Genomic DNA, 26,277 nt, shown 5'->3' with positions numbered 1-26,277 from the left:
GAATTAAAAAAGATAACATTGTCCGTTAAAAATTTTTTATTTTATTCTTTTAAATTAGCGAATGCAATGGTGCGTTCCTTTGCATTGAATATTGTGTAATATTTAACGAGAAATAAGTCTCCAAGGAGCCACATTCCTTTGTAGTCCTTCATGGTGGAAAATCCAGTTAAGCAATAGCTCGGTTCCTCTGGGAACTGTACAAAACAAAACTTTATATTAATTTTAACAAAAGATTTTAATCAAATGAAAACATTTCAGGAATTATTAATTAATTTTTGTCCTTCTTTAATAATTATTTTTCGTTTGTTTTACCTCTGAAATGATGGTATAGGAAGTACCAATACTTTCTCTTCCTAAAGAATAAGAGAAAGTGAGAATAATGTAAGAGAAAATGGGACCCAAATGACTTTTATTATGAGAAAATATAAAAAAAATCCTTTGTGCATTTTAAAGAAGGTTAAAGAAAAGGTTCCCTTTTTCGGGAGCCAACCCTTTTGAAATGCACTAGTGTTAAACTGGAATAGAAATAAACCATTGTAGTTGTGCCTTCAAAGCCCTTAACAGGCTCTTTCAGTTTAAAAATCATCTAGAGTAAACTAGATTCTGTTGGCATTTGGAACGCAGTCAATGTTGGCTACTTCTAGGACTAGAGAAGAAATTTTTATAATCAAATTCATATTTTGCTGAGGAATATCATTTCAATGGTTATTCATTTTTTACGACTCAACTTGAATCTCCCTTTTAGACCCCTCATTGATATGAAGTTGTACAGTAAATGAGGGAAACCTATTTTTCAGTACCTATTCTGCATCATTCAGCAGTGACAGTTCAATGTACCAAAAAAACTGTCTAAAAAGTGTCATGTAATATTAGCCGTTCAATGGACAAATCGATTAACTCCATTTTTTTTAAAATATCAACTTTTTTTTAAAAAAAATTTATTTGTTGAAGTTACACCAGCGCTGGATACGCCATAAGTAACAATGACAATAACTCATCAAACTCACTAATTGAGGGGAGAAGTTACCCAGTGATAACACTCCCTAAGTGATCTCTAGGATTAGCTACTCTCTTCAGAAGAGAGAAAATCGTGAGGCCACTGGCGATTTAATCGTCTGGGAGGATGGTCATGGATGGTGATGAGATGATAAATGGCGGACAAGAGGATTGGATTGGAGAGTGCAAGTTCTGATGAAAACTTTTATAGCGAGTTCGTGCAACCTGGACCTACAAACGGAAATCTTAAATTTTTTTTTTTTTTTTTTATTATTCTTTTAATGAAATTTACACCTGTACCTACAGGTACAATAGGTAAATGCGATGAAAGTATGTCAATAGCGTGGCATACGTGAATGACGGTCATCCATTGATGGCCGCCGTTAGTCACCCAGTTGGTCACGGGGCCAACGGCGCCTCAGCCGTCTTCGAGGATTGGAGGGTAGCGTAGTTGTAGACAGGTTTGCAGCTAAAGGGTTGGGATGCAGTGAGAGTTTTTGGTGAAAATTTTTGTATCGAATTTTGGCAAGTTCGGAGATAAGTGGAATTTGGAGATCTGTATGTATAGTGTGGTTGCTTACATAGAATGGAGCGTCTAGTATGCGGCGGAGAATTTTGGATTGCAGTGTTTGTAGTCTATTGAGGTTGGATTTTTTAGCTGTACCGTAAAGTTCGAGTCCGTAAGTCCATATTGGTGTGAGAAGGGCTGTATAGAGTCGTCGTTTGTTCTGTAGTGAGAGTTTTGAGCGTTTGTCGAGTAGCCTGGCTAGAAGTTTGTATCGTTTGTTTAGTTCGGTACGTTTAAGTCTCGTATGGGGGTTCCAGGTAAGTCTCTTGTCTAGGTACATTCCAAGGTACCGCACATGGTCGGCTGGTGGGATAGGTGTGTGATGTAAGAAGACAGGTGGCGGAGTTTGACGTTTGAGTGTGAAGACTATGTATTTAGATTTAGTTGGGTTAATTTTTATACGCCAGTTTTCTAACTAAGGTTCTATTGAGTGAAGGTGGGACTGTAGTGAGCGTACTGCGAGGATAGGGTCAGAGTGTGTGGAGAGAATGGCAGTGTCGTCAGCGAAGGTGTAAATAGAGGTATTAAGGTTAGAAGGTAAGTCGGCAGTGTAGATTGTGTAAAGAAGAGGAGCTAAGACACTTCCCTGTGGCACACCAGCAAGGACGGGATAGATGGAAGAGTGAGTAGTGCCTTGAAGAACTTGAAAGAATCTGTCAGAGAGGTAAGAGCTGAGTATGAGGTAATAAGTGCTAGGAAGGATGTGTTTTAGTTTCCACAGTAGACCTTCGTGCCAGACTCGGTCGAAGGCTTGCGAAACATCGAGGAATACTCCAGCGCAGTACTGTTTTCGCTCGAGTGAAGAAGCGATGGTGTCTACAACACGATGGGCCTGCTGGATCGTCGAGTGGCAGCTTCTGAAACCAAACTGATGGTCCGGTATAATTTCGAGAGATTCTGTAATTTCGTAGAGGCGTGGTAACAGAAGTCTCTCGAATATTTTGCCCAAGAGAGGCAGTAGGCTTATCGGTCGATAGGAAGAAGGTAGTTGAGTCGGTTTGTTGGGCTTGGGTATCATTCGAACTGTAGAAAATTTCCAGAGTATAGGGTAGTAAGTAGTTCTGAGAATAGAGTTGTAAATGGTAGTGAGGAAGACTATTGCTTTTTTGGGTAGTTGGAGTAGGATGTTGGCAGTAATTAGATCGTAACCAGGGCTCTTTTTTTTATTGAGATTAATAATGACTTGCTTGACTTGGGAGGGTGTGAACGGTTTTGGAGGCATAGAAAGAGGTAAAGGTATGTCTAAGTCCCTAATAACGTCTTGAGTATGTTGTGAGTTGAGAACGTCAGGATGCGGAATGAAGACAGTTGAAAGGTGCGTTGCAAATAGCTCAGCTTTTTCCGTGTCACATTTAGCCCAGGAACCGTCAGTAGTACGAAGAGAAGAGGAGGTAGGTTGAAATTTTAGAATACGTCTAGTGGCAGCCCAAAGGGAGTTGTCTTCAGTAGTCAGAGATTTGGTATATTCGGTGTATTGTTTGTTGTAGTATTTACGGAGTTCTTTTTTAAGTTGGTTTGTCAGGTGATTAAGTTGTTGTTTATGAGATGGGTATTTTGTACGTTGCCAGAGAGATCTCGTTCGTCGTTTGTTAGTTATGAGTGTGCGCAAATAGAGGGGTAAGTTATAAGGTATGCAAGCAGGTTGTTTAGCGGTGCAGTTAGTCGTCGCTTGCCAGATACTCTGCTGGATGGCGGCAGTGAAGTGATCAACGGTATTGTCTAATTCTTGGGGTGTTTTGAGAGGTATTTTGAGGTCAATTTTCTTCTCAAGTAAGTCTCTGAAGAAGTCCCAGTCTAAAGGTCCGTTTATTAGCGTTGGTTTTGGTGGTCTAAGTTTGTGGTGCCAGTACCGCTGAAGTAATGACGGAGTGAGTGTCGCTCTAAATTCATTTCAGTTGTTTGCTAGTTAAAAAGTGACGTTTTTCAGTTATTTTTTGCACAGATTTTAATTAACATTTTTGAAACATTTTGGTGCAATTTTACACAATTCTATCGAGCAATATTTTAGATATAAGTGAGTGAAACTATGTAACAATCATTTTAGGTTAGCTGTCTTATTTGAATCAAAAACTGAACGTGTCAAATCTTTGAACTAAATCGAACATTATCGAATTGAAATCGAACTACATGAAGATCGTTATTATCGATAGTATCTAATATTATACTGTATATATTTTATGTAAATACGATTTTGTACATACTTTACAGTTATTTTATTATTATTATTATTAATTATTATTATTATTAATTATTATTATTATTAATTATTATTATTATTATTTTCCTTAAATTATATTTTATTATTTGTTAAATCTTTTTTTTTTTTTTTTTTTTTTTTTTTTTTTTTTTTTTTTTTTTTAAATTAAGTCAAAATGGTAAAACGAAAAAAGCCTCCTGTCACTTCTCCAAAATCTAAAAAAGCTCAAATTAAGGAATCATTTCCTTCCACTTCACGTGCAAGTTCCGTGATCAGTTCCTGCTCTTTATCTCCGTCACCTTTTACTACAACTGTTCAAGCAAGCAAGGAACGTCTTGGCATGTCACCAACCAAAGACAGCCAGATGCACAGTCAGACGGGGACCACTGATGTAGCACCACCTGGAGTACTATCCTCTAACCCTTTTGCTTGTCTAGCACCTCATGAAAAAGACGAGGACAGAGCACCGGTGGAAAAAATACCTAAACCACCACCCATCTACGTAAGTAATCTTACTAATTACATGCAACTGTGTGCAGACCTTATACAGATATGTGGCGCAAATAATTTTGTATGCAAGTGCAGAATTAATAACGTTATTATATCAGCCAAAACCATAGAAGATTACAGAAAGATAATTCATTATCTTTCTGAGAAGAATGCGGAATACCATACTTATCAACTTAAGCAGGATAAAGCATTTAGAGTAGTTATCCGTTCACTCCACCACACTACACCGCCAGAAGTTATTAAACAAGAATTATCAGATCTTGGATTTCTGCCGAGAAATGTTACAAATGTGCTTCACCGTAATACTAAAAAGCCTCTTCCACTGTTTTTTTGTGGATCTGGAGCCTCAAAATAATAATAAGGATGTATTCAAATTGAAAGTTTTAAACTACACTCGCATTCGAGTTGAAGAGCCTTATAAACAATTTGAAATCGTTCAGTGCAAACGATGCCAACAATATGGACATACTAAGGCCTACTGCCGGCATCCACCTTACTGTGCTAAGTGCGCAGAACCCCACCTCAGCAAGGAATGCCCAAAACCAATTACGGTCCCTCGTAAATGCGTTCTATGTGGAAACAATCACTCTGCCAGCTATAAGGGATGCTCTGTTCATAAGGAGCTCCAGAGAATGAGGAGGCCGAAGCCCGTCTACGAGCACCCTTCGGCTGTGAGAAGAGATTATCCAGGGCCACCATCTCTCAACGCTTTTCCTGCACTGAAAGAAGTTAACAGGACAACAACAACCAATGCTCAAATATCGTATGCTCAAATGCTCAGAAGTGAACCTGCGCTTCAGCCACAACTACCTCTTCCTCAACCAAATCCTACTTCTGATATTACTTCTGTAATCACTTCCTTCTTAAGTGACTTAAAGAGCACAATCAATCCTCTTATTAACCTCCTTACCACCCTAATAACGAATCTCCTGCCCAGGCTTGCTCCTTAATCCCTCAAACATCAATTCTCTCTCAATCCTCCTATGGAACGCCAATGGGCTGAGCTCCCAACGACTCGAACTGGACGCATTCCTCCACTACAGAAGAATAGACATCGCACTCATCACTGAAACTCATTTTACTAGCAGATCTTATTTCAACATAACCGACTACACTATCCACAGGACTGATCACCCTGATGATACTGCCCATGGGGGCACTGCAATTCTAATAAAAAACTGTCTTCAACACAATCTGATCCCAACTAATCCTACCAATTCTCTTCAATCAACTGTCATATCTCTCCCAATAAACTCTTTCCAATTGACACTAGCATCAGTTTACTGCCCTCCTAATCATACTATATCTTCCAATGATTTCCTCTCCTTTTTCCAGTCCCTCGGATCCCGCTTCTTATCAGGAGGTGACTATAACGCTAAGCATCCACAATGGGGCTGTAGAGTGTCCAATCCTCGAGGCTGTTTACTGAACAATGTCCTATCCCAAACGAATTACTCCTTTTTATCTCCACTCAAACCAACTTATTGGCCTACTTCACTCTCCAAACTTCCAGATATTTTAGACTTTTTTGTTTGTACTCCTATCTCTTTTCTACATCCCAACATTGAAACCTTAGATGAACTCTCTTCTGATCACAGTCCTGTATTACTTACCTTAGACACTCAACCTGTATTCAAACAAAATCCTTCGAGACTGATTGACGGAATCGTCAATTGGGACAACTTTCGCTACTTACTGGACAGTTCAATAGACTTTAAAATACCTCTCAAGACTCCTGAACAGATTGACAGTGCAGTAGAAAACTTTACCTCTGCCATACAGCAAAGTGTACGGAATTCTACAACAAATAAAAGACCTCGTACTCTACCTGACCAGTTCTCTTTTGTACCTAGTGACATACGAATCCTTATTACTTATAAAAGACGGATACGATCGTTATGGCAAAACACACGACTACCTTCTTACAAACGTAAATTTAATCGCCTAGCACGTCTTGTTAAGAAGGAGTTGAGTAAGTACAAAAATGAGCAGCACGAAAAATTCACTGCAGCGTTAAACACTACAGACAACTCACTATGGAACACTACACGACGCTTACTTAAGTATAAGTTCACTTCACCTCCAATTAGACGTGAGGATGGTTCTTGGACCAAGACTGACCGCGACAAAGCTGATCTATTCTCTCAACACTTACATACCACTTTTACACCCCACACTAACATATTCGACTCCGAACATACCAGCAAAATTGTAGATGAACTTAATAGACCGTTACCTCTCGAACTTCCTCCCAAAGCTTTCTCTCCTTCTGATGTTAAGTATGCTATCCAGAATCTTCCTAGGAAAAAATCCCCTGGTCACGATCTTATCACCGCCCAAGTCCTCCGGCAAATGCCAAAACGTGCTATCGTTTTCCTTACCTACCTATACAATTCAGTACTTAGAACCACATTTTTCCCGACTCAATGGAAATTCTCCAAAATAATAATGATTCCTAAACCTAAAAAGCCAGTAAACAGCGTTTCGTCCTATCGTCCTATAAGCCTTCTTCCAATCTTAGGAAAACTCCTTGAGAAACTGCTCCTAAAACGAATTTATCCTCTCCTAGAATCACAGGAAATACTTCCGTCCCATCAATTTGGTTTCCGCGCTCATCACTCTACAGTCCAACAATGTCATCGTGTTGTGGATGTAATCTCAACCTCTCTTGAGAATGGACAGTATTGTCCGGGAGTTTTTCTCGACGTTGCTCAAGCTTTCGATCGCGTCTGGCACCGGGGATTGCTTGCCAAACTCAAGAGCATCCTACCAACTACATATTTTCTCATCCTTCAATCTTACCTTACTGGACGCTTATTTAGTGTCGTCTGTGGAAATTCCTACTCTCCTTGTTACCCAGTTCGAGCAGGTGTTCCCCAGGGAAGTGTCCTTGGGCCTGTACTCTACACCATATACACTGCTGATATTCCTACCAATCCTCGTACCTTCCTTTTTACTTATGCCGATGATACGGCCATCCTCTCTCCTCATAAAGACCCGGTCCTTGCCTACCGCTTCCTCCAATCCCATATAGAATCTCTTGAGCCTTGGCTAAAGAAATGGAGAATTAAAATTAATGAAAATAAATGTAATTACATTACATTCTCCCTAAGGCGAACTATCCTTCCACCCGTTTACCTAAACCTCACTCCTCTTCCCACAACAGATTGTGTTAAGTATCTAGGACTCTTCATGGACAAACGCCTAACCTGGAATCCACATACTAGACTCAAACGGAAAGAACTGAACAGACGATACAAACTTCTCTCTAGACTTCTTGACAAGCGATCTAAACTCTCTCTACAGAATAAACGACTTATCTATACTATGATACTAAAACCTGCCTGGACTTACGGAATGGAACTTTGGGGCTCAGCCAAAGCTTCCAATATCTACAGAATCCAATCCTTCCAGTCAAAAACTCTCCGTAGAATCGCTAATGCTCCTTACTTTGTTTCCAATCATACCTTGCACCGAGATTTCCTTGTTCCCTATGTTTCTGAAGCTGTAAGATCCCGATACTTTAAATTCCACACATCAATCACCTCACATCCTAATCCTCTAGTAGCTCAACTTACCACTCTACCAGGAAATCCTCCCAGGCGGTTGAAGCGCAGGTGGCCACGCGATCTTCTAAATGAAGTAAGAGCCAATGTACAGTAGTGAACTGTACCACTTTGGGAGTTTCACCAATGGGTGAATTCTCCCCTCATGTATTCATGTATGTATTCTATGTATCATGTTGTATCAGCTTCACTTGATGCAGAATTATTCTGCAGTTGTGAAAATAAATAAATTAAAAAAAAAAAAAAAAAAAAAGTTTGTGGTGGATGTCTATTGTGAGGATGACTGGACAATGATCAGAGGAGAGTTCATTTAAGGTGAATGAGTGAGTATGAAATGATGAGATGTTAGAGCAGATGAAAAAGTCAAGCAAGTCAGGGAGTTTATTGGGAGCAGTCGGCCAGTAAGTTGGCTGAGAAGGTGATATGTATGAGAAGCTAGTTAGAGAGAGTGCATTGTAGAGTAGGCGTCCTCTTGGGTTTGCCACCCGACTACCCCAGCGAGGATGCTTCGCATTGTAGTCCCCACCGCTTATGAACCTGGGACCCAGAGACTGGAAGAAGGATAGAAATTGGTTTTGAAGGATTGTGTGATTAGGTGGACAGTACACTGAAGCAATGTTGTAGTGGAAGGGTTCACTTTGGAGAGAGATCACAGTAGGTTGTATGTAGTTTGAGGCATTGTATGGAATGGGAAAGTGAGATAATGAATTTTTTATGAGAATAGCAGAACCGCCATGTGCAGTACCATCAGGATGGTCAGTTCTGTAGGTTTGGTAGCCATTGATGTAGAAGCGTGTTTTCTCAGTGAAGTGGGTCTCTGTTATAAGGGCAATGTCTATCCGTCTGTCGTGTAGGAGGATGTCCAGCTCTTGTCTGTGGTTAGTTAGTCCGTTTGCATTCCATAATAATATAGTAAGAGAGAACTGAGTTAGAGGCATTAAGGAGCGAGACGGGGAAGTAAGGTGTTGACAACGGTGGTGAGAAGAGTGACGAGAGGAGTAAGGAGCGATTTGAAGTCAGAAAGGAAAGAATTTAGCAAAGTGGTAATGTCGGAAGGAGAGGCTGACTGCTGAGGCGGCGGCGGACCCGCGACCACTCGGGCATAAGATGAACAATCGTTGACGTTGGCTGAAATGTTGTTCCGTGGGAGGTTCCCTGATGAGGCCGAAGCAGCAGGTTGCTGAACAGACGCAGCTACTCTGTTGAGGGCTGAGGGATGGTCGTAAACTGGCGGTCTTCTTCTTGAGCGTTGAAGTTCCCGGTGGACTATGCATCCTTTATAGTTCGCAGGATGTTCTCCATCACAAAGAGCGCATTTAGGACGTTCTATGGTGAGCTTGCCACATTCTTGAGTGAAGTGCTCGCCAGCGCACTTGACGCACCTTGGTCGATGCTGGCAATAACTTTTGGTGTGACCATATTCTTGGCAACGTTTACATTGCACAATAAGCCGCTGTTTGTGAGGTTCCTCAACTGTTATTCTCGTGTAGCAAAGTAATTCTAGGTCAAAAATATCCTTGTTATTATTATTTGGCTCGAGGTCAACGAAAAAAAGTGTTAATGTTTGCTTTGTAACAGGATGAATAACTGGAGTGATACTGCGGGCAATATGCCCATGTTCCGCTAGTTCCTCTTTTATTAAATCAGGAGGTGTGCTTTGATGCAGATACCTTATTACTACCCGATATGCTTTCTCCTGTTCAAGTTGGTAGGTATGAAATTCTGCTTTTTTCTCCCTGAGGTAGTGGATTATTTGTCTGTAGCCGTCAACTGTTTTCGCCTGTATAATTAAATCAGTTGCTCGGGCTTTGCATGTAAAACAGTTTGGACCAATTAACTGTGTCAGTGCTTTACAAAGATCAGCGTACTTGGTTACGTTTTTTAAATATATTGGCGGTGGTTTCGGTATTTTCTGAGACTGAGTAGGCACAGATGCAGGCATTTAATCTGGAGTAGCTAGGGGAGTGAACGGGTTGTAGGTGAGTATTCCTGGAGCTACTATTGTGTCTGGCATGGAATTTGCAGTTGCACTGCTAGGCTCTGGATTCAGCTCGGGGAACAGAGTGGGTTTGCTTGCTAGGCTTGTTTTCGTAGTTGCTGCAGGCGGAGCATTTTTCTTTTTGTCTTTGGGGGGAGAGCTGTGAGGTGAGATTGTTCTTTTTTTAGTTGTTTTTGAACTTACAGAGGAAGTAGATAAGCTGGCGGGAGATGATTTGGAGTTAGATGTGTTGCTGAGACTCATCTTTAGAGTTGAGAATGGAGAATTGGAAGATAAATAAAGAGGGGTGAGAAATTGTCTTAGCACTTGGTTTTACACTCGGAAAGTCAAATACTTGCAGAACTGAAGGTTAGAGGTCACTATGAATGTTTTGCACAAAAAAATTAAGAAAAAAAAAAAAAAATTATATTTACATTGTTCTTGCACACCGTTAAACTGGTTAAAAGTACTTTACAATCATCTATTAACACAACTTAAACTCTTTTAAACTGATTATTTAAGAGAGCAAAATAAAATAATTTTACTATCCAAAACGATCATATGGTATTTGCTTATCTTAAATTGCTTTGCGTATCTTAAATTTAAAAGTGTCAAAGCACTCGGTTCAGTCATAGCTTTTTTTATTTATAGTAAATTTCCCCAAATAATAAAGATTAACACCATTAAAAGGCAAAATTTTGTTGGCTATTAAATAATAAATAATTTATTTCAGAAACAGTTTAGAAATAATTTAACCCAAATTCAGTAGCAGGCGCTGAAATGATAACGGTAAATTTATTTGAATTCATATTATAAACGGAATTTTAAAAAAACAATGCATTTCTCCACTTTGTGTTTTAAAGAGTTAATCGAGTTGTGCAGCGAACGGCTCTTATGTGAGTAGCATTCCAAATCTTCAACTAAGTGTTGCTGTATTTTCGTAACAGGTATTAAGAGTACGCTAGAGATCTTTCTAAATCGGCCAAGAAAGCCGAAGGATTTGAGTTGTTTATCTAAGTACTTGCCTAAAATAAACAGTTATCTTAAGGAAAGGGGCACTTCTTATCCTCATTTTGTAACGTACGATTCAATTTCCTTCCTATAAAAGTGCAGAAAAGACTATATTGCTACAAAACTCTAAACTTACAGTTTGAATGTAATCCGATGGTACCAGCTGATAATCTTTGCCATGAATTGTAAATACTATTGGTGGTAGTTCGGGAACTTTTGAACATTCAATCTGAAAATTATGAAATTTTAGTTTAACTCTTTTTGTCATGGTGATTTTCCCCTCATAATAATGTTTGGCATGCGTTATCTCTTGTAATTGTTAAAGAACATTAGGCGTGTTCCTAAATTCAGAATTTAAGGTAAGTTTCTCAACTATTTAATGACTATTAGCACTAAAACATTGCGGTTTTTACCAGACTTTTCTCTACAATTCGGTAAAGAATTCATTGAAATTTGAAGAATACAAAGAGAGACATAGAGGATTGAAATTTGAACCATTTGCGAAACCTTCAAAATTTAACCTTCTATATCGCAATAACTATTAGCACTAAAACGTTGCAGTTTTCACCAGTTATAGAGCAGACTTTTCTCTACAATTCGGTACAGAATTTAAATAAATCTGAACAATACGAAGAGAGATACAAAGGTTTGAAATTTAAAGGCATTTGAAAACCACCAAAATTCAACGTTCAATACCTCAATAACTACTAGCACTAAAACATTGCGGTTTTTACCAGTTATAGAGCAGACTTTTCTCTACAATTCGATAAAGAATTCATTAAAATCTAAAAAAAAATACGAAGAGAGATACAAACGTTTAAAATTTGTACCGATTTGAAAAATTAGCCCTAGGTCTCTATGCGGCCCGTTAGTTTAACATCCCCTTTTCGAGCAGAACCTTGCTTAAGGCATGTAAAGTAATCGGTCGTATAGAACAATACCGATGATTTGGTTTAATGAAAGTGAACTAGACCCTCTCTGATCTCCAACTACTAGATATTTGATTATCATCGCCCTTAAACTAACATACAATAAACATAATCTTACAGAGAGAGAGCTAGTTGATATGTGCTGTTACTATTTGGGTTTAACATGGCAACACAGAACTTCTAACTCATCTCCACAAATACACATTCCATTTACACAATGTACACTTTACAGACGACTAAACACGTTGTACAAACACCGAAACATGCGCGAGGCAGCTGCAATAATCTTGTATTTGTTGATTCTCTCTCCTGCTCCTATATTCCTAGTCTACAATTTAATCTCTTGAACTTATTCGTTTATTTTGAGTTCTTAGTTTTATTTTTTCTTATTTTTTAAGTTTGTTGGCTACTATTCTGCTATTAAATTATAATATTTTTAACTCTGAAGTTTTGTGCTTTTGTTTTTTGTTGTTTTGGAGGGGAACATTGATTGCTAAGGCTATTAGTAGCTCCCTAGCGCCCAGCAAATTAATAAACTGCCTCTAACCTAGTTGCGTTAACGAAAAAGTATTTAATACTTTTAATACAAGGTTTGTATAAGAAAAGAAAATAACAAATATTTAGCGTTAATTAAAAAAAAATGATTAAATAATTTTGGTGAATTTGTTTGTTACCTTAGCAATTTTTGTCTGGCCTAGGATATTGAATTCAGTGGACTAATTTTTGTAGTATCTAGACTAACTAAAAACCTTTTCCCTAATAATCTTAATTTTTTGTTTGTATTTACTTTTAAAAAAAATTAGTGCAGTTTAGAAATCAACCCTTTGATCAGCGTGTGTACCGAATTTAGTTGAAATCGATGCTACAGTTTATTTACTCATTTATTAATGACTTAATCTGTGATATACGCCCTATTAGCGCAATACATAATAAAGCAATCACTTGTTGCGTAAAATCGATTTTATTATTGACGGAAGTATTGATTTAAATAAAAATGCAAATAAATCCATACCACGCCAATTCTATCCTTATAAAGTTCAGCACCAATAGCTTCGTGCAATGCAACAATTTCGTCATGTGGTCCAATAATGAGTGACGTTCCGGTGTCAGCAGCCGCTTCACATTGATCTTTGCATAAATTGGTTTCGCCGACTTTTATTCTATAAATTTAATCACAAAAAATTTATTATCTTATATTATTATTTCTATTTGTTTATTACAATTTATTAAAAACATCTCTATAGAGAGATACGTACGTATCGACTGAGAACTGCCAATAATTTGGCTCGCTTAAAGGAATATAATGCACATCGTTAGGATCGAATTTCTCCGAGTCCCAGCCTCCAAATTCTAAAACACCGCCATTTTCTGGATCATTCTCACTGAAATAAAAAATAAACTTACGTAATTAAATTAGATTAAAGCACAATGAATTTGTTTGAAATCTAGCTCTTTTTAAGAAGATTTAGAATAAGACCAATAAAAAATCAGTGAAAAACCTTTATGTTTTAGAACAGCGTTTTCCAACCTGTGAACAGCCACCAGGTGGTACGCGAGTTGCGTATGTGTACAATAATAAGTTTAGTCTGTCTCAAGATATTTGAGAAAATATAATGCACATTTAACAATATCACAATGGTGTTTTATGCAGTATTTTCCAAAATCCGAAAACACAAATAATAATTGAGGGAAGGGATTAGCTATGAGGTTAGCATACTGGACTCCCACGCGGAGGTCCCGGGTTCGAATACAGCAGCTGACCCTTAGGATTTTCTCTTTTTAGGAGCTTCTTACAGCTCACTGTCCGGTGATGGACAGTGTTGTCTGTAACGAGAGAACATTGTCCGGAGGCCGGCAGTGCACTGGAAAAAGCTCCGGGCGCTAATAACTTCAGCTGTTGATGCGCCAAAAAAAAACAAATAATAATTGGATTACAAACCCCTTCTCTAAAGAAAATTTAGGAAAAGCTGCATCATTATCAATAAAAGATAAAGAAAATTTAACAGAATTATCATGTGACAGAACTTAAATGATAACTATGTAAAGATCTGCTTAAAGAGACTGATGGTAATGAGTAAGCTCTATCCAAGCAACATTAAATTTAATTTTAAAAAAGTTTTAAAACTAAGATCTTACACTTTACAAAGTTTATAAAGTGAACATGAAAGAGGGTCGTTTGAAAAGTCCGTGCAAAAATAAAAACTACTTAATTTTTGGGGGTAAACCTTTTTTATTTTTCAACATAGTCTCCTTTTAGGCTTATACACTTCGTCCAACGCTGCTCTAGTTTGTTGATCCCTTCCGAATAATAGGATTTGTCCAAGTCTGAAAAATAGCCATTCGTTTCTGCAATCACCTCCTCGTTTGAATAAAATCTTTTTCCCGCCAGCCATTTCTTCATATTGGGGAACAAATAGTAGTCCGACGGAGCCAAGTCTGGAGAATAGGGGGGTTGTGAAACGAGTTGGAACCCTATTTCCATTAATTTTGCGACCACAACTGCTGAGGTATGAGCTGGTGCGTTGTCGTGATGGAAAAGGACTTTTTTGTGGGCCAATCGTGGGCGTTTTTCTTGCAGCTCGATTTTCAAACGGTCCAATAACGATGAATAATATGCACCTGTAATAGTTTTACCCTTTTCCAGATAGTCGATGAGGATTATTCCTTGCGAATCCCAAAAGACAGTCGCCATAATCTTTCCAGCCGAAGGAACGGTCTTCGCCTTTTTTGGCGCAGATTCCCTCTTGGTAACCCATTGTTTAGATTGTTCTTTGGTCTCAAGAGTGTAGTGATGTATCCATGTTTCATCCACAGTGACGAAACGACGCTTAAAGTCCTGCGGATTCTTCTGGAACAGCTGCAAACCGTCCTTGCAACACTTCACATGATTTCGTTTTTGGTCAAGCGTGAGCAATCGCGGCACCCATCTTGCGGATAGCTTTGTCATGTCCAAATGTTGATGCAAAATATTATGTACCCGTTCATTAGAGATGCCCTCAGCACTAGCAATCTCACACACCTTCACTCTTCTGTCATCCATCACCATATCATGGATTTTATCAATGATTTCTGGAGTAGTAACCTCAACAGGGCGTCCAGAACGTTCAGCGTCACTTGTGCCCATATGGCCACTCCGAAAATTTTGAAACCACTCATAAACTGTTCTAATCGAAGGTGCAGAGTCACCATAATGTTTATCAAGCTTCTATTTAGTCTCCTGAGGCGTTTTGCCTTTCATAAAGTAGTGTTTAATCAACACACGAAATTCTTTTTCGTCCATTTTTTGAAAATCACTCGACTTCCTCGATTCAAACGAATGCCAAACACAAAGAAATAGACCGATCTGGCTGAAACTTGGTGTGTGTTCTTCCAAGAGATGCTACTAACTAAACATAACCTCGATACGCGCCAGTTGTGCTATCTCTCTGACTTTGCACGGACTTTTCAAACGACCCTCGTATTCGAGTGTGAAAAATTATAGCAGCCTAAAGTACAACGCCGCTCGAAGGTAGATATCATGAAAATTAATAATCTATCCTCATTCAAGTCTTCTTAAGAGTAACAGACGATAATCAGGAACCGGAAATTTTGCGAACACATGTGGCACAGCTTATGCGATTGGAAGGGCAAGTAATTTTGTACATGTAGCCGTTTTGGTAACAAAATGGATTATACAGCATCGCATGCTTATATATGAAACATCGTATCTGTGAAACTACGAAGCGGTTTTTAGCACACAAGATAGTATTAATCGACAGGGAAAGATCCGAATGTGAGTCCGTGTTTAACTGGATTAATTATAAAAAAACACTCAACACGTCCCTTTTTTGAAAATCACTCGACTTCCTCGATTCAAATGAATGCCAAACACAAAGAAATAGACCGATCTGGCTGAAACTTGGTGTGTGTTCTTCCAAGAGATGCTACTAACTAAACATAACCTCGATACGCGCCAGTTGTGCTATCTCTCTGACTTTGCACGGACTTTTCAAACGACCCTCGTATTCGAGTGTGAAAAATTATAGCAGCCTAAAGTACAACGCCGCTCGAATTATCTCGAGTGTGCACAGTTTGGCCAATTTAGCGCGCTCGAGTTAACTCGAGCGTGCACGTTAAGGGGTTAAACGCCAAAAGGTACACAAATCAGCAAGTACCCAACTTTTCATTCATTCTTCTAGTAATTTTTTAGAAAGTACGAGTATTTGATGTCACAGACCCTTGTGCTGGCCTTTTATCACCCATTAATATTTTTCTGTTGGAATAATAAAATATGTATCTCATCACCATAGTTAGTATTTAAAAGGCACTTCATTTTAACTCTATTCCAAATTATTCTTGTGATTTATCTTCATTCTGAATAATAATCGCATTCACTCGCATATTAAATAGAAAAAGGGAAAGTTATAGTTGGTCTTTTACTGCCGTGATTTGAATCACAGAGTTAAAACTAAATTTCAGTCTTTAATTCGTCCTAAAGTAGATCATTAGACTAACTTTTATACCAATTACCATTGTATATTATACAACATAGTACACGATGTGTAACATTATTTGAGAACAATATTATAGTTTTTGGTACCAAGGGCGCAAAAAAGAACAAAAATATGTAGTGAACTAAGTGCGGCAGTGGGGTTATCGTGAACATTTTCATCAAAGGCACACGCCTCGTACATTACTAATCATTTGTATATTACGAGTAAATACATGGAATCTTTTTAAATCAAAAGCCTAAGTAATGGGTTGTTCATTGGAGGATAAATGGCGAAGAGAAGCGGCATTGATGACGTGGCAGAGAAGAAAAATGAAGATTGGCTAAGATCCAATAAGCTTATCCATTGCGGACAATTTTTGACTATTCAACTATGGCATTTTTTTACGTTTAAAATTTAAAAAATAAAATGTACTTTACATTTTTGTCAGATAGATTGAAAATAATGGTTTCTCCAGTAAACCCTGTTTAATCATATTGAAAAATGGTGGTCTCGCGTGCTTCTTAGCTATACTTGGAAAAGCCAATCCTAGAAGTCCATCAAATTTGGCAACATCAAATCCTTGAACTTGAATTGCCTCAGTGAATGTTTGATTATTTATTTGTACGTCGGCAAGCTGAAATAAAAGAGTGGAATTTTGTATATTTAATTTACTGATTGTCAATTAATATTAGTCGAGAGAAATAATATCAGGAGCTATTATTTCTAAACTAATCTTTGTTTTAAAAACTAGAAAATTAATTTACTACGAACAGCAGTTCATTGCTTTATGGAGATTAAGCGCTGAATTTTATATTAAAATAGAGAAATGAAATTCAGAACTTAATCATCTTTCTCGTACTCCGCTGGCTGCACCCAATGACTAATGGCTATTTCTCGCTTTCCACTCCGTAATTTATTTATTTTATTTTTAATTGTAAACTTTGGCTCAAATGCATTCTTCCAAAAATGTAAAACGCTATCTATGATTGCCTCAAAATATCGGCTAGCGTACTTGACCTTCCCAGCGGTATGAGTAACAATGAATCGGGCTACCGACATATTAGACCAAAACTTTCGTCGCCTTGTTTAGAGCTACATACATGATTGATTTGAAAAGTGTCATCTACTTCTTCTTGTGTTATCTACTTCTAGGAGAACGTCTAAGGTACGAATTTTTTTTTTTTTTGGCATTGGCTTTCGCCATACAGCCAGCATCGTCTAGGTGCTTATCACTAGAATATCACTCACTCACCATTCTTACTTATAAATACATTCGCTTCACACATTCATCCCTCTACTATATACAACTATTTACATACAAACTAATGGATGGATCAGTACTCTACATTCCTGCCATCCTTATAGCTTAACCGAAATCCTTCTCTAATCATTTTCTTCCATTCATTCTAATCGGCTATAACTTTTAAATACATCCATATTTCATTGCTAGCTCTGCTATAGACTTAAGCACATACGAGGGGGTACCCAAAAAAAACCGGAATTATTTTTTAAAAGCTATTTATTTACAAATTTTTTACAGAACAACCTTATCCCCTTCAAAATACTCTCCATTACAACTAATACATTTGTCCCACCGGTGCTTCCACTGTTCGAAAAATTTTTTGTAGTCATCTTTAGAAATGGCTGACAGCTCCTTCTTCGTTTTTTTCTTGACCTCTTCAATGTTGTCAAATCGGTGACCTTTCATGCCCTTTTTCATGCGTGGAAATAAGAAAAAGTCGCACGGAGCCAGGTCAGGCGAGTAAGGTGCGTGGGGCAGCGGAACCATGCCATTTTTAGCCAAAAACTGTGTAACAGAGATGGCTGTGTGTGCCGGTGCATTGTCGTGGTGGAAGAACCAGTCTCCTGTTTGCCACAAATCGGGTCTTTTTTGGCGAACACTATTGCGCAATCTTTTCAAAACTTCCAAATACAAGGTTTGATTGACGGTCTGACCTGGGGGGACAAACTCTGAATGGACTACGCCTTTGGCATCAAAAAAGCAAATCAGCATTGTTTTGATGTTTGACTTGACTTGACGACATTTTTTTGGTCGGGGTGAAGATGACGTCTTCCATTGGCTCGTCTGTTGCTTTGTTTCTGGGTCATAACCATAGCACCATGACTCATCACCAGTAATGACCTTTGACAGAAAGTCTGGATCAGTTTCAAGCTGTTGTTTCAAAGCACGACATGTTTCAACTCGATGTTCTTTTTGATTGTCAGTCAGAACTCGAGGAACAAACTTGGCAACAACCCTTTTCATCCCCAAATCTTCCGTTAAAATTCGCTGAACCGAGCTCCAAGATAACCCACTACTCTCTGACAGTTGATCAATTGTCTGTCGACGGTCTGTGAACACCAGCTCTCGAATTTTTTCAACATTTTCGTCGATTCGGGCAGTTGATGGACGTCCAGAACGAGGTTTGTCATCAATCGACATGTCGCCATTTTTAAACCGAGTAAACCACTCGTATACTTGAGTTTTTCCCATAGCGTCATCTTTGTAAGCTGTTTTCAACATTAAAACACTTTCAGCAGCATTTTTGCCGAGTAGAAAACAAAATTTCAGAGCTGCACGTTGTTCACTTAAACTTGCCATCATAAAAAACGAAAAAAGAACAAAACAGCGCTGGTAAAAACAATCACTGCAGATGAACAGAACAAGCCAGGCAGACAACACAGGCAGGACTGAACTGGCAAGGAATTGCGCTATACACGTCTAGCGGCAGAAATGCGTACTACATAAGCTCCATGCGCGGCAACGCAATTCCGGTTATTTTTGGGTACCCCCTCGTAGATGTTTTTGGAGAATACTATGTCTTCGTAGCGAAATGGTGCATCTAAATACCTGTATATATCGTCAAACATTCGTTTCCTTTCTACCACATAACGTGAACATATCATTATTATATGTTTGAAATTCTCCTCCTCATTGCGATCTACTCAAAGAGAAGATCCTGTTGATCCTGTGAAGATACGATCCGCACATCGTGTGGTTCGCTCTCAGCCTGCTTATTCATTCAATAATTCAAAAGCACGATAATAAAATATTACGTGTTTTTTCTCAATAACCCTAGCAACGAAAAACATTTGGTATTAGGCTCCTGTACTGCAGTTTATCCGAAGTTATTGGGTAACAATTGCAGATTCACTGCAGCTACACCTTAAATCAAATCAAAAATTCCATGTTACGTTGTAGGGTATAGGTTATTCTAAATGTAACTCAAAACCATCATTGGTATTTCTCAAGTGTCCACTTCATTACAATTGCAATTTTATATTATATTGATTTCGTCATAATTTTCAAGTAGTGTTTGGCAAGGAAAAAAGCTTGTGCGAATTACATAAAATTAATATGTGTCTTGAGCGTATTATCCCTTTACAAATTTCCTTCTTCTTCACCTATCTTGATTTAATTTTTTTTTTTTTTAAGTGAAATTAATTTTTTAATTATTAATTTCTGTTAGCCCATTATTTTTGTGCATTTTTTTTTTTCTAATTTCTTGCGAGACTTTTGTCCCAGAATAAAGTTATGTTTTATACATTATTTTTTATATAGCGTCTGTTTTCTGCTCTTAATATTCCCATACATTTATCTGTTTTCTGCTCTTAATATTCCCATACATTTATCTGTTTTCTGCTCTTAATATTCCCATACATTTATCTGTTTTCTGCTCTTAATATTCCCATACATTTATCTGTTTTCTGCTCTTAATATTCCCATACATTTATCTGTTTTCTGCTCTTAATATTCCCATACATTTATCTGTTTTCTGCTCTTAATATTCCCATACATTTATCTGTTTTCTGCTCTTAATATTCCCATACATTTATCTGTTTTCTGCTCTTAATATTCCCATACATTTATCTGTTTTCTGCTCTTAATATTCCCATACATTTATCTGTTTTCTGCTCTTAATATTCCCATACATTTATCTGTTTTCTGCTCTTAATATTCCCATACATTTATCTGTTTTCTGCTCTTAATATTCCCATACATTTATCTGTTTTCTGCTCTTAATATTCCCATACATTTATCTGTTTTCTGCTCTTAATATTCCCATACATTTATCTGTTTTCTGCTCTTAATATTCCCATACATTTATCTGTTTTCTGCTCTTAATATTCCCATACATTTATCTGTTTTCTGCTCTTAATATTCCCATACATTTATCTGTTTTCTGCTCTTAATATTCCCATACATTTATCTGTTTTCTGCTCTTAATATTCCCATACATTTATCTGTTTTCTGCTCTGAATATTCCCATACATTTATCTGTTTTCTGCTCTTAATATTCCCATACATTTATCTGTTTTCTGCTCTTAATATTCCCATACATTTATCTGTTTTCTGCTCTTAATATTCCCATACATTTATCTGTTTTCTGCTCTTAATATTCCCATACATTTATCTGTTTTCTGCTCTTAATATTCCCATACATTTATCTGTTTTCTGCTCTTAATATTCCCATACATTTATCTGTTTTCTGCTCTTAATATTCCCATACATTTATCTGTTTTCTGCTCTTAATATTCCCATACATTTATCTGTTTTCTGCTCAAGATTTTTTCCCCATTTTTCGCAAGGTTTTTTTTTCTTTTACACGTTTTTTCCTAATACTTAATATCCTTTACAAGAATTTGGGAGTTTATGTACATAAACTGTGAAAGCTCTCATTGTACTTAGTGTGGTGATACAGAGGAAATTTTTGGTCAATTTTATGCCACAAACGAAATACTGAAATACTCCTAATCGGCAGATTTTTATCGCTTTTTGTCGCACATTATTTCTGATTGCAGTAATTCTTCCTAAGAATGTAGTTTAAATATGTGCAAATATAGTGAAACTAACTGTTAAAATGTCGGTTGAGAAAAATCCTTTAACTGATCCTGAACCGTAAGCAATTTTCACTTTTCTTCCATCTTCCACAAAAGTTGTAGACAAAGAGCTGTTATATTTTTTATGAGTACCTATAAAAATAATAAAATAATATCTGTTGCATTTCAATTATTAAAAAAAGAAAAAGAATTTCATTGCATACCAAAGTCTTACACCAAAAAAATACTTACGGCAAACTTCACTTTCATCCACACATTTCGACGATGGTACCCAAAGATTCGATGAACCAGTATCGATAACTACTTCAAACTCTTGTGGAGGAGTTCCTAATTTAATTACGCCGTAATATTGTACCTTAAATAAATGTTATTCACCAACTTAGTGCATAATCACATAGCCAATCACCCATTTGAATAGTTTGAAATATGATGAATTATAATTTAAATAATTATGCATTAATGTGCAACTATTTTAATACTTTCTATTTGGAAAATGAACCGTATTGATTCAGTAAGCAAGATACTTAATTAATAATACTTAACTTGCTGCAAGCATTTAAAACTATCTAAACAATATCGCCAACAAGTTTACCAGAATAATTATCAACATTCGCGGTGTTAGCGTTGACAATGTCCATACACTTTACTGGGCTAGCAAGTACAGGAATGGCGAGTGCAAATTGTGAATTTTCCTCACAAAAGTTCAAGCATTAAGCTATAAGCGCGTACGTGTGGACAAATAAGCATTTTTGTATGTACGAGGGTCGTTTGAAAAGTCCGTGCAAAAATAAAAACTACTTAATTTTTTGGGGTAAACCTTTTTTATTTTTCAACATAGTCTCCTTTTAGGCTTATACACTTCGTCCAACGCTGCTCTAGTTTGTTGATCCCTTCCGAATAATAGGATTTGTCCAAGTCTGAAAAATAGCCATTCGTTTCTGCAATCACCTCCTCGTTTGAATAAAATCTTTTTCCCGCCAGCCATTTCTTCATATTGGGGAACAAATAGTAGTCTGAGGGAGCCAAGTCTGGAGAATAGGGGGGATGTGAAACGAGTTGGAACCCTATTTCCATTAATTTTGCGACCACAACTGCTGAGGTGTGAGCTGGTGCGTTGTCGTGATGGAAAAGGACTTTTTTGTGGGCCAATCGTGGGCGTTTTTCTTGCAGCTCGGTTTTCAAACGGTCCAATAACGATGAATAAAATGTTGATGCAAAATATTATGTACCCGTTCATTCGAGATGTCCACAGCACTAGCAATCTCACGCACTTTCACTCTTCTGTCATCCATCACCATATCATGGATTTTATCAATGTTACCGATCTGGCTGAAACTTGGTTTGTGTTCTTCCAAGAGATGCTACTAACTAAACATAACCTCAGGGAAGGGATTAGCTATGAGGTTAGCATACTGGACTCCCACGCGGAGGTCCCGGGTTCGAATCCAGCAGCTGACCCTTAGATTTTCTCTTCCTAGAAGCTTCTTACAGCTCACTGTCCGGTGATGGACAGTGTTGTCTGTAACGAGAGAACACTGTCCGGAGGCCGGCAGTGCACTGGAAAAAGCTCCGGGCACTAATAACCTTGGATGTTGACGCGCCTTAAATCATTAAAAAAAAAAAAAAAAAACATAACCTCGATACGCGCCAGTAGTGCTATCTCTCTGACTTTGCACGGACTTTTCAAACGACCCTCGTATATTCTTATAAAAAAGGATAACTCAAAGACAAATACGTGTAGCAGAAAGCATGAGCTTATATTCTTAGTTTACGAAGCATTGGGAATCCGAAAATATTTTAAAAGTGACAACCAGTTTTGTTAGTTGTGCTGTGGGAAATGCCTCAACAGGCAAATTTTCTGCAGTAAGTATAAATCTAAACTAAGTTAATAAAGCCTTGAAATGAAATCAAAAGAATAATTTGTTTAGGCTATTACTATTGGATGGACCTAAATTGAAACGACCCCTTTTTTTACTTACGTCAAGTTCTTCAACAACAACCTGACGATGAGTAACAATGCATTCGTGATGGATTTTAAACATTTTTAAGCTGCACTCTCGCAACCAGTTTTACTTTTTATCACTTGTGCCTGACACTGAACGAGTTATTTAATGAAATTTCGAATTTAAGCTTACGCTTTTTAATTTTTTGATACCCACACAAACAAATATCAATAAAAACTAAAATAAAAATAAAAAAAACTTACATTTTGATAGTTCTTGAGTGGCTCAAGGTGTCTTTCAGTTTTTAGTGTATAGAATGGCGGAAGTGGTATGGGATCAACCAACTTACCAAAATAGTCTGCGATACTCTTTGCCTGTTTCTTACGATGGTACAAAGGGATTCTAAAAGAAAAAAGGATCTTTAATTTGCACCATTTAATAGAAATTAACTTTACAAAATATACCATAATTAGAAATCTCACTTAATGGTGGATCCATTGAGTTCATTAAATGTTAATGCTAACAATAACCAAAGTAAGACTGTACAATATTGTGACATTGTTCAACTGATTTGTAAACGATATGAGCTTATTACTACAAAAAAGAAAATTTATTTTTACAAAATTTAAATTTATATAAATATCTTATCGTAATCTACTTATCTTTAATTCTGTATTTTCCTCCTTTTTTTTTGCTACGAAAAGATTTATTAATTAAGTTCTATAATTTTGATAAGGCTTTTCAACAATTACTTTTTGACATTCTCTGACACTCTGGCACTTTTATTAATTTTCTTAATAATGACGATCAAGTTCAAATAATGGAGAAAAGGTTCCTTATCGTTTAAATGCAAAGTACTTTATAATTAATTACATATTTAGTGTTTGATGAGCCATGGGGATTATAATTCTTCTAAGAAACCAATCTGTAAGTGATGTACCTTCTCACTCTAAGAAAACGTACACATTTTTAATGCAGGAAAACTATGTACTTGTTAGAGTTTTACCAAGCAAAATAACCGCTTGATATCTTCAGTGCGCTATGATATTCGAATGCAAGCCCTTATTAACAGAATTTGATTTTTACAGTATTGGAGAGAAATGCACATATGCAGGAGGCTGAGATAGCACAGTAGCTCATTTTCATTCATTTTTATTCGTAAAGCGAACAATTTTAAATTGTTTTCTCGGCCAGAAATTGTTTTTTTTTGTGCTAAAATATGGTTCGAAAAATAAAAACTAAATTTTGGGCAAGCTCAAATTTAGTTATTATACAGTCTTTTGGCTATTTTGAAACAGCCTAGATGCCCCTTTTTATAATTTTAGAGAACAAAATAAAACCCGAATAACAATAAATGTTCCTTTCATTGCACAAAATTACCAATAAAAGCATTATTTTTTAAAAGAAAACTTATCGTTGAAATAATATAACTAGCTTCACATCAAACAATAAATGCTACGTGATTTCTAAACGAGTACATCAAAGTTCACGTTTATTTGCCAAACAAATAAACGTGAAAGGCAACAAACAGAAGTAGATTGATGAAGTCAGACAAAAGCGGATTCCTTTAAAGCTTCTTTGCAACAAACGTTTACCCTAGTTTTTCAAATGATTGGTTGTAGAAAAATAACAAGTTTTACTTATTTCAATAACTTTAAGAGTTCTGTGCAGGTCTTTTTTTAGTTTTAACATTAACATTCGAAGTTAATGTTAATATTACCAGTAAATAATTTTGAAAAAGAAATACTTTAAGGTTTGATTAGAACCGGGGTCGCCAAACTTTTTTGATCATGGACCTTATACTCGTATAATTTTTCAAAATCTCCATCGACCTCCATAAAAGTAATTTTCAGTTAATTAAAATAAAACTATCTATTAGGTACTGTGTTGTACATTTCTGTACCTCGGAGGGAAAAGGCACCATGTCACAAAAAGTAAATTTTACAGGGGAGCCAAATAAAGATATTTTTCCAAATTCATTTTTTGTTCTACTTTTCCGGTTGTACTCTTTCCTGTACTTCTCACCATAATTATTATAGTTGGTATGGCCACTTTAACTCCCATATTTTAAAATATTTTACTTTGATCTCCATTGTGAAAAAAAATTATGCCCATGTAGTGCCTTTTACCCTTAAGCAATGAAGTATCATAGTGCTTTTTAAATATACATAAATCGCTTAATAGTAAACATAGGGCATAGTGCTTTACACCTGTAGAAAGAGCAACAAAAAATTTGTAAAATGATGCCAAAATCTGAAAATCGAAAAAAATGGACATGGTGCCTTTTCCTTCCGAGGTACAGATTTATTTTATGATTTTAAACATTTATTAAAGTAATTTTACATTGTGTAACAATAGTTTTATGAAAAATATCTTAATGTTGTAATTTAAATACCTTAATATTTATTTATTTTTATATTTTTTTTTTTTTTTTGGCGCATCAACAGCTGAGGTTATTGGCGCCCGGAGCTTTTTTCAGTGCACTGCCGGCCTCCGGACAGTGTTCTCTCGTTACACTGTCCATCACCGGACAGTGAGCTGTAAGAAGCTCCTAGGAAGAGAAAATCTAAGGGTCAGCTGCTGGACTTAAAATTTATTAAATAATAAGTAATTATAAATAAGTAAAAATAATAAGTAAAGTAACTACAGTATTGCTTCTTAATTAATGAGATGGGTTTGCCTGGTGTTTCTTTGCAAGATTCGCTATATTTGGGTTCGAAATTGTTTTTCCTTCGACCCCCTGGCTCAGATCGACCCCTAGTTTGGTTAAATAAACCCCTGGGAGTCTATATATCGTAGTCCACATTGTCGACCTCTGGATTAGAATCAAAACTTAAATATTTGCATAATTGTTACAAATTGAATTCTCTTGCTTGAAAATTATTTTGATTCTTTTATAATGTAAAAAATCCTCTTCCGTTTCTACTAAAAGCTAAGATGGTCTGAAGAATACATAATCGATCATCAGTACTTTGCTCCTGCACTTGGTGATGGACCTTGGGTATCCACTTCCATATCAACTCTTGTTTTTTTTTTTGTTCGCCATTTTCTGACTGAATTCACGTAAGCCCACGTCATGCAGCATGACTGTCATGTTTTAAAGTTATCCTAGTTGCCACTCATATTAGTCTTAGCATCCTTTGTTATCTTCTTAATGTAGTTTTTCTGCTTGCATCCTTAGCTGACGTGCAGTTTCAAGTTTCAAACGTTTCTAGAAAAATCACTTAAACCGAGTCAGACTTTTAGTAAAATAATTTGTACTAAA

General features: G+C 36.8%; 1 protein-coding gene across 1 annotated transcript; it reads right to left on the bottom strand.

The window, feature by feature from the left end:
- LOC141457130 (lysosomal aspartic protease-like) lies at positions 1-25,229 on the bottom strand. Its single transcript, XM_074133676.1, has 9 exons — positions 23,495-25,229; positions 23,276-23,414; positions 21,301-21,424; positions 21,083-21,201; positions 16,665-16,861; positions 13,012-13,137; positions 12,768-12,915; positions 10,963-11,055; positions 1-194 (listed from the first exon to the last, which is right to left on the bottom strand). Exons 1-9 carry the CDS (start codon positions 23,569-23,571, stop codon positions 42-44), a joined length of 1,176 nt encoding a protein of 391 aa, XP_073989777.1. The 5' UTR covers positions 23,572-25,229; the 3' UTR covers positions 1-41.
- Between the last annotated feature and the right edge of the window lie 1,048 nt (positions 25,230-26,277).

This window comes from Rhodnius prolixus, unplaced genomic scaffold, assembly GCF_049639745.1.
Source record: "Rhodnius prolixus isolate KJV_2025 unplaced genomic scaffold, Rpr scaffold_10, whole genome shotgun sequence".
Lineage (NCBI taxonomy): Eukaryota > Metazoa > Arthropoda > Insecta > Hemiptera > Reduviidae > Rhodnius > Rhodnius prolixus.
This window is presented reverse-complemented; position numbering and strand designations above follow the sequence as displayed.

Coding starts and splice junctions, on each gene's coding strand:
- LOC141457130 (XM_074133676.1), bottom strand. CDS start 23,571: ATGTCACAATATTGTACAGTCTTACTTTGGTTATTGTTAGCATTAACA. Junction 23,415..23,494: donor CTCAATGGATCCACCATTAA/GTGAGATTTCTA, acceptor TTTTTCTTTTAG/AATCCCTTTGTACCATCGTA. Junction 195..10,962: donor CATCGGATTACATTCAAACT/GTAAGTTTAGAG, acceptor TGTTTTGTACAG/TTCCCAGAGGAACCGAGCTA.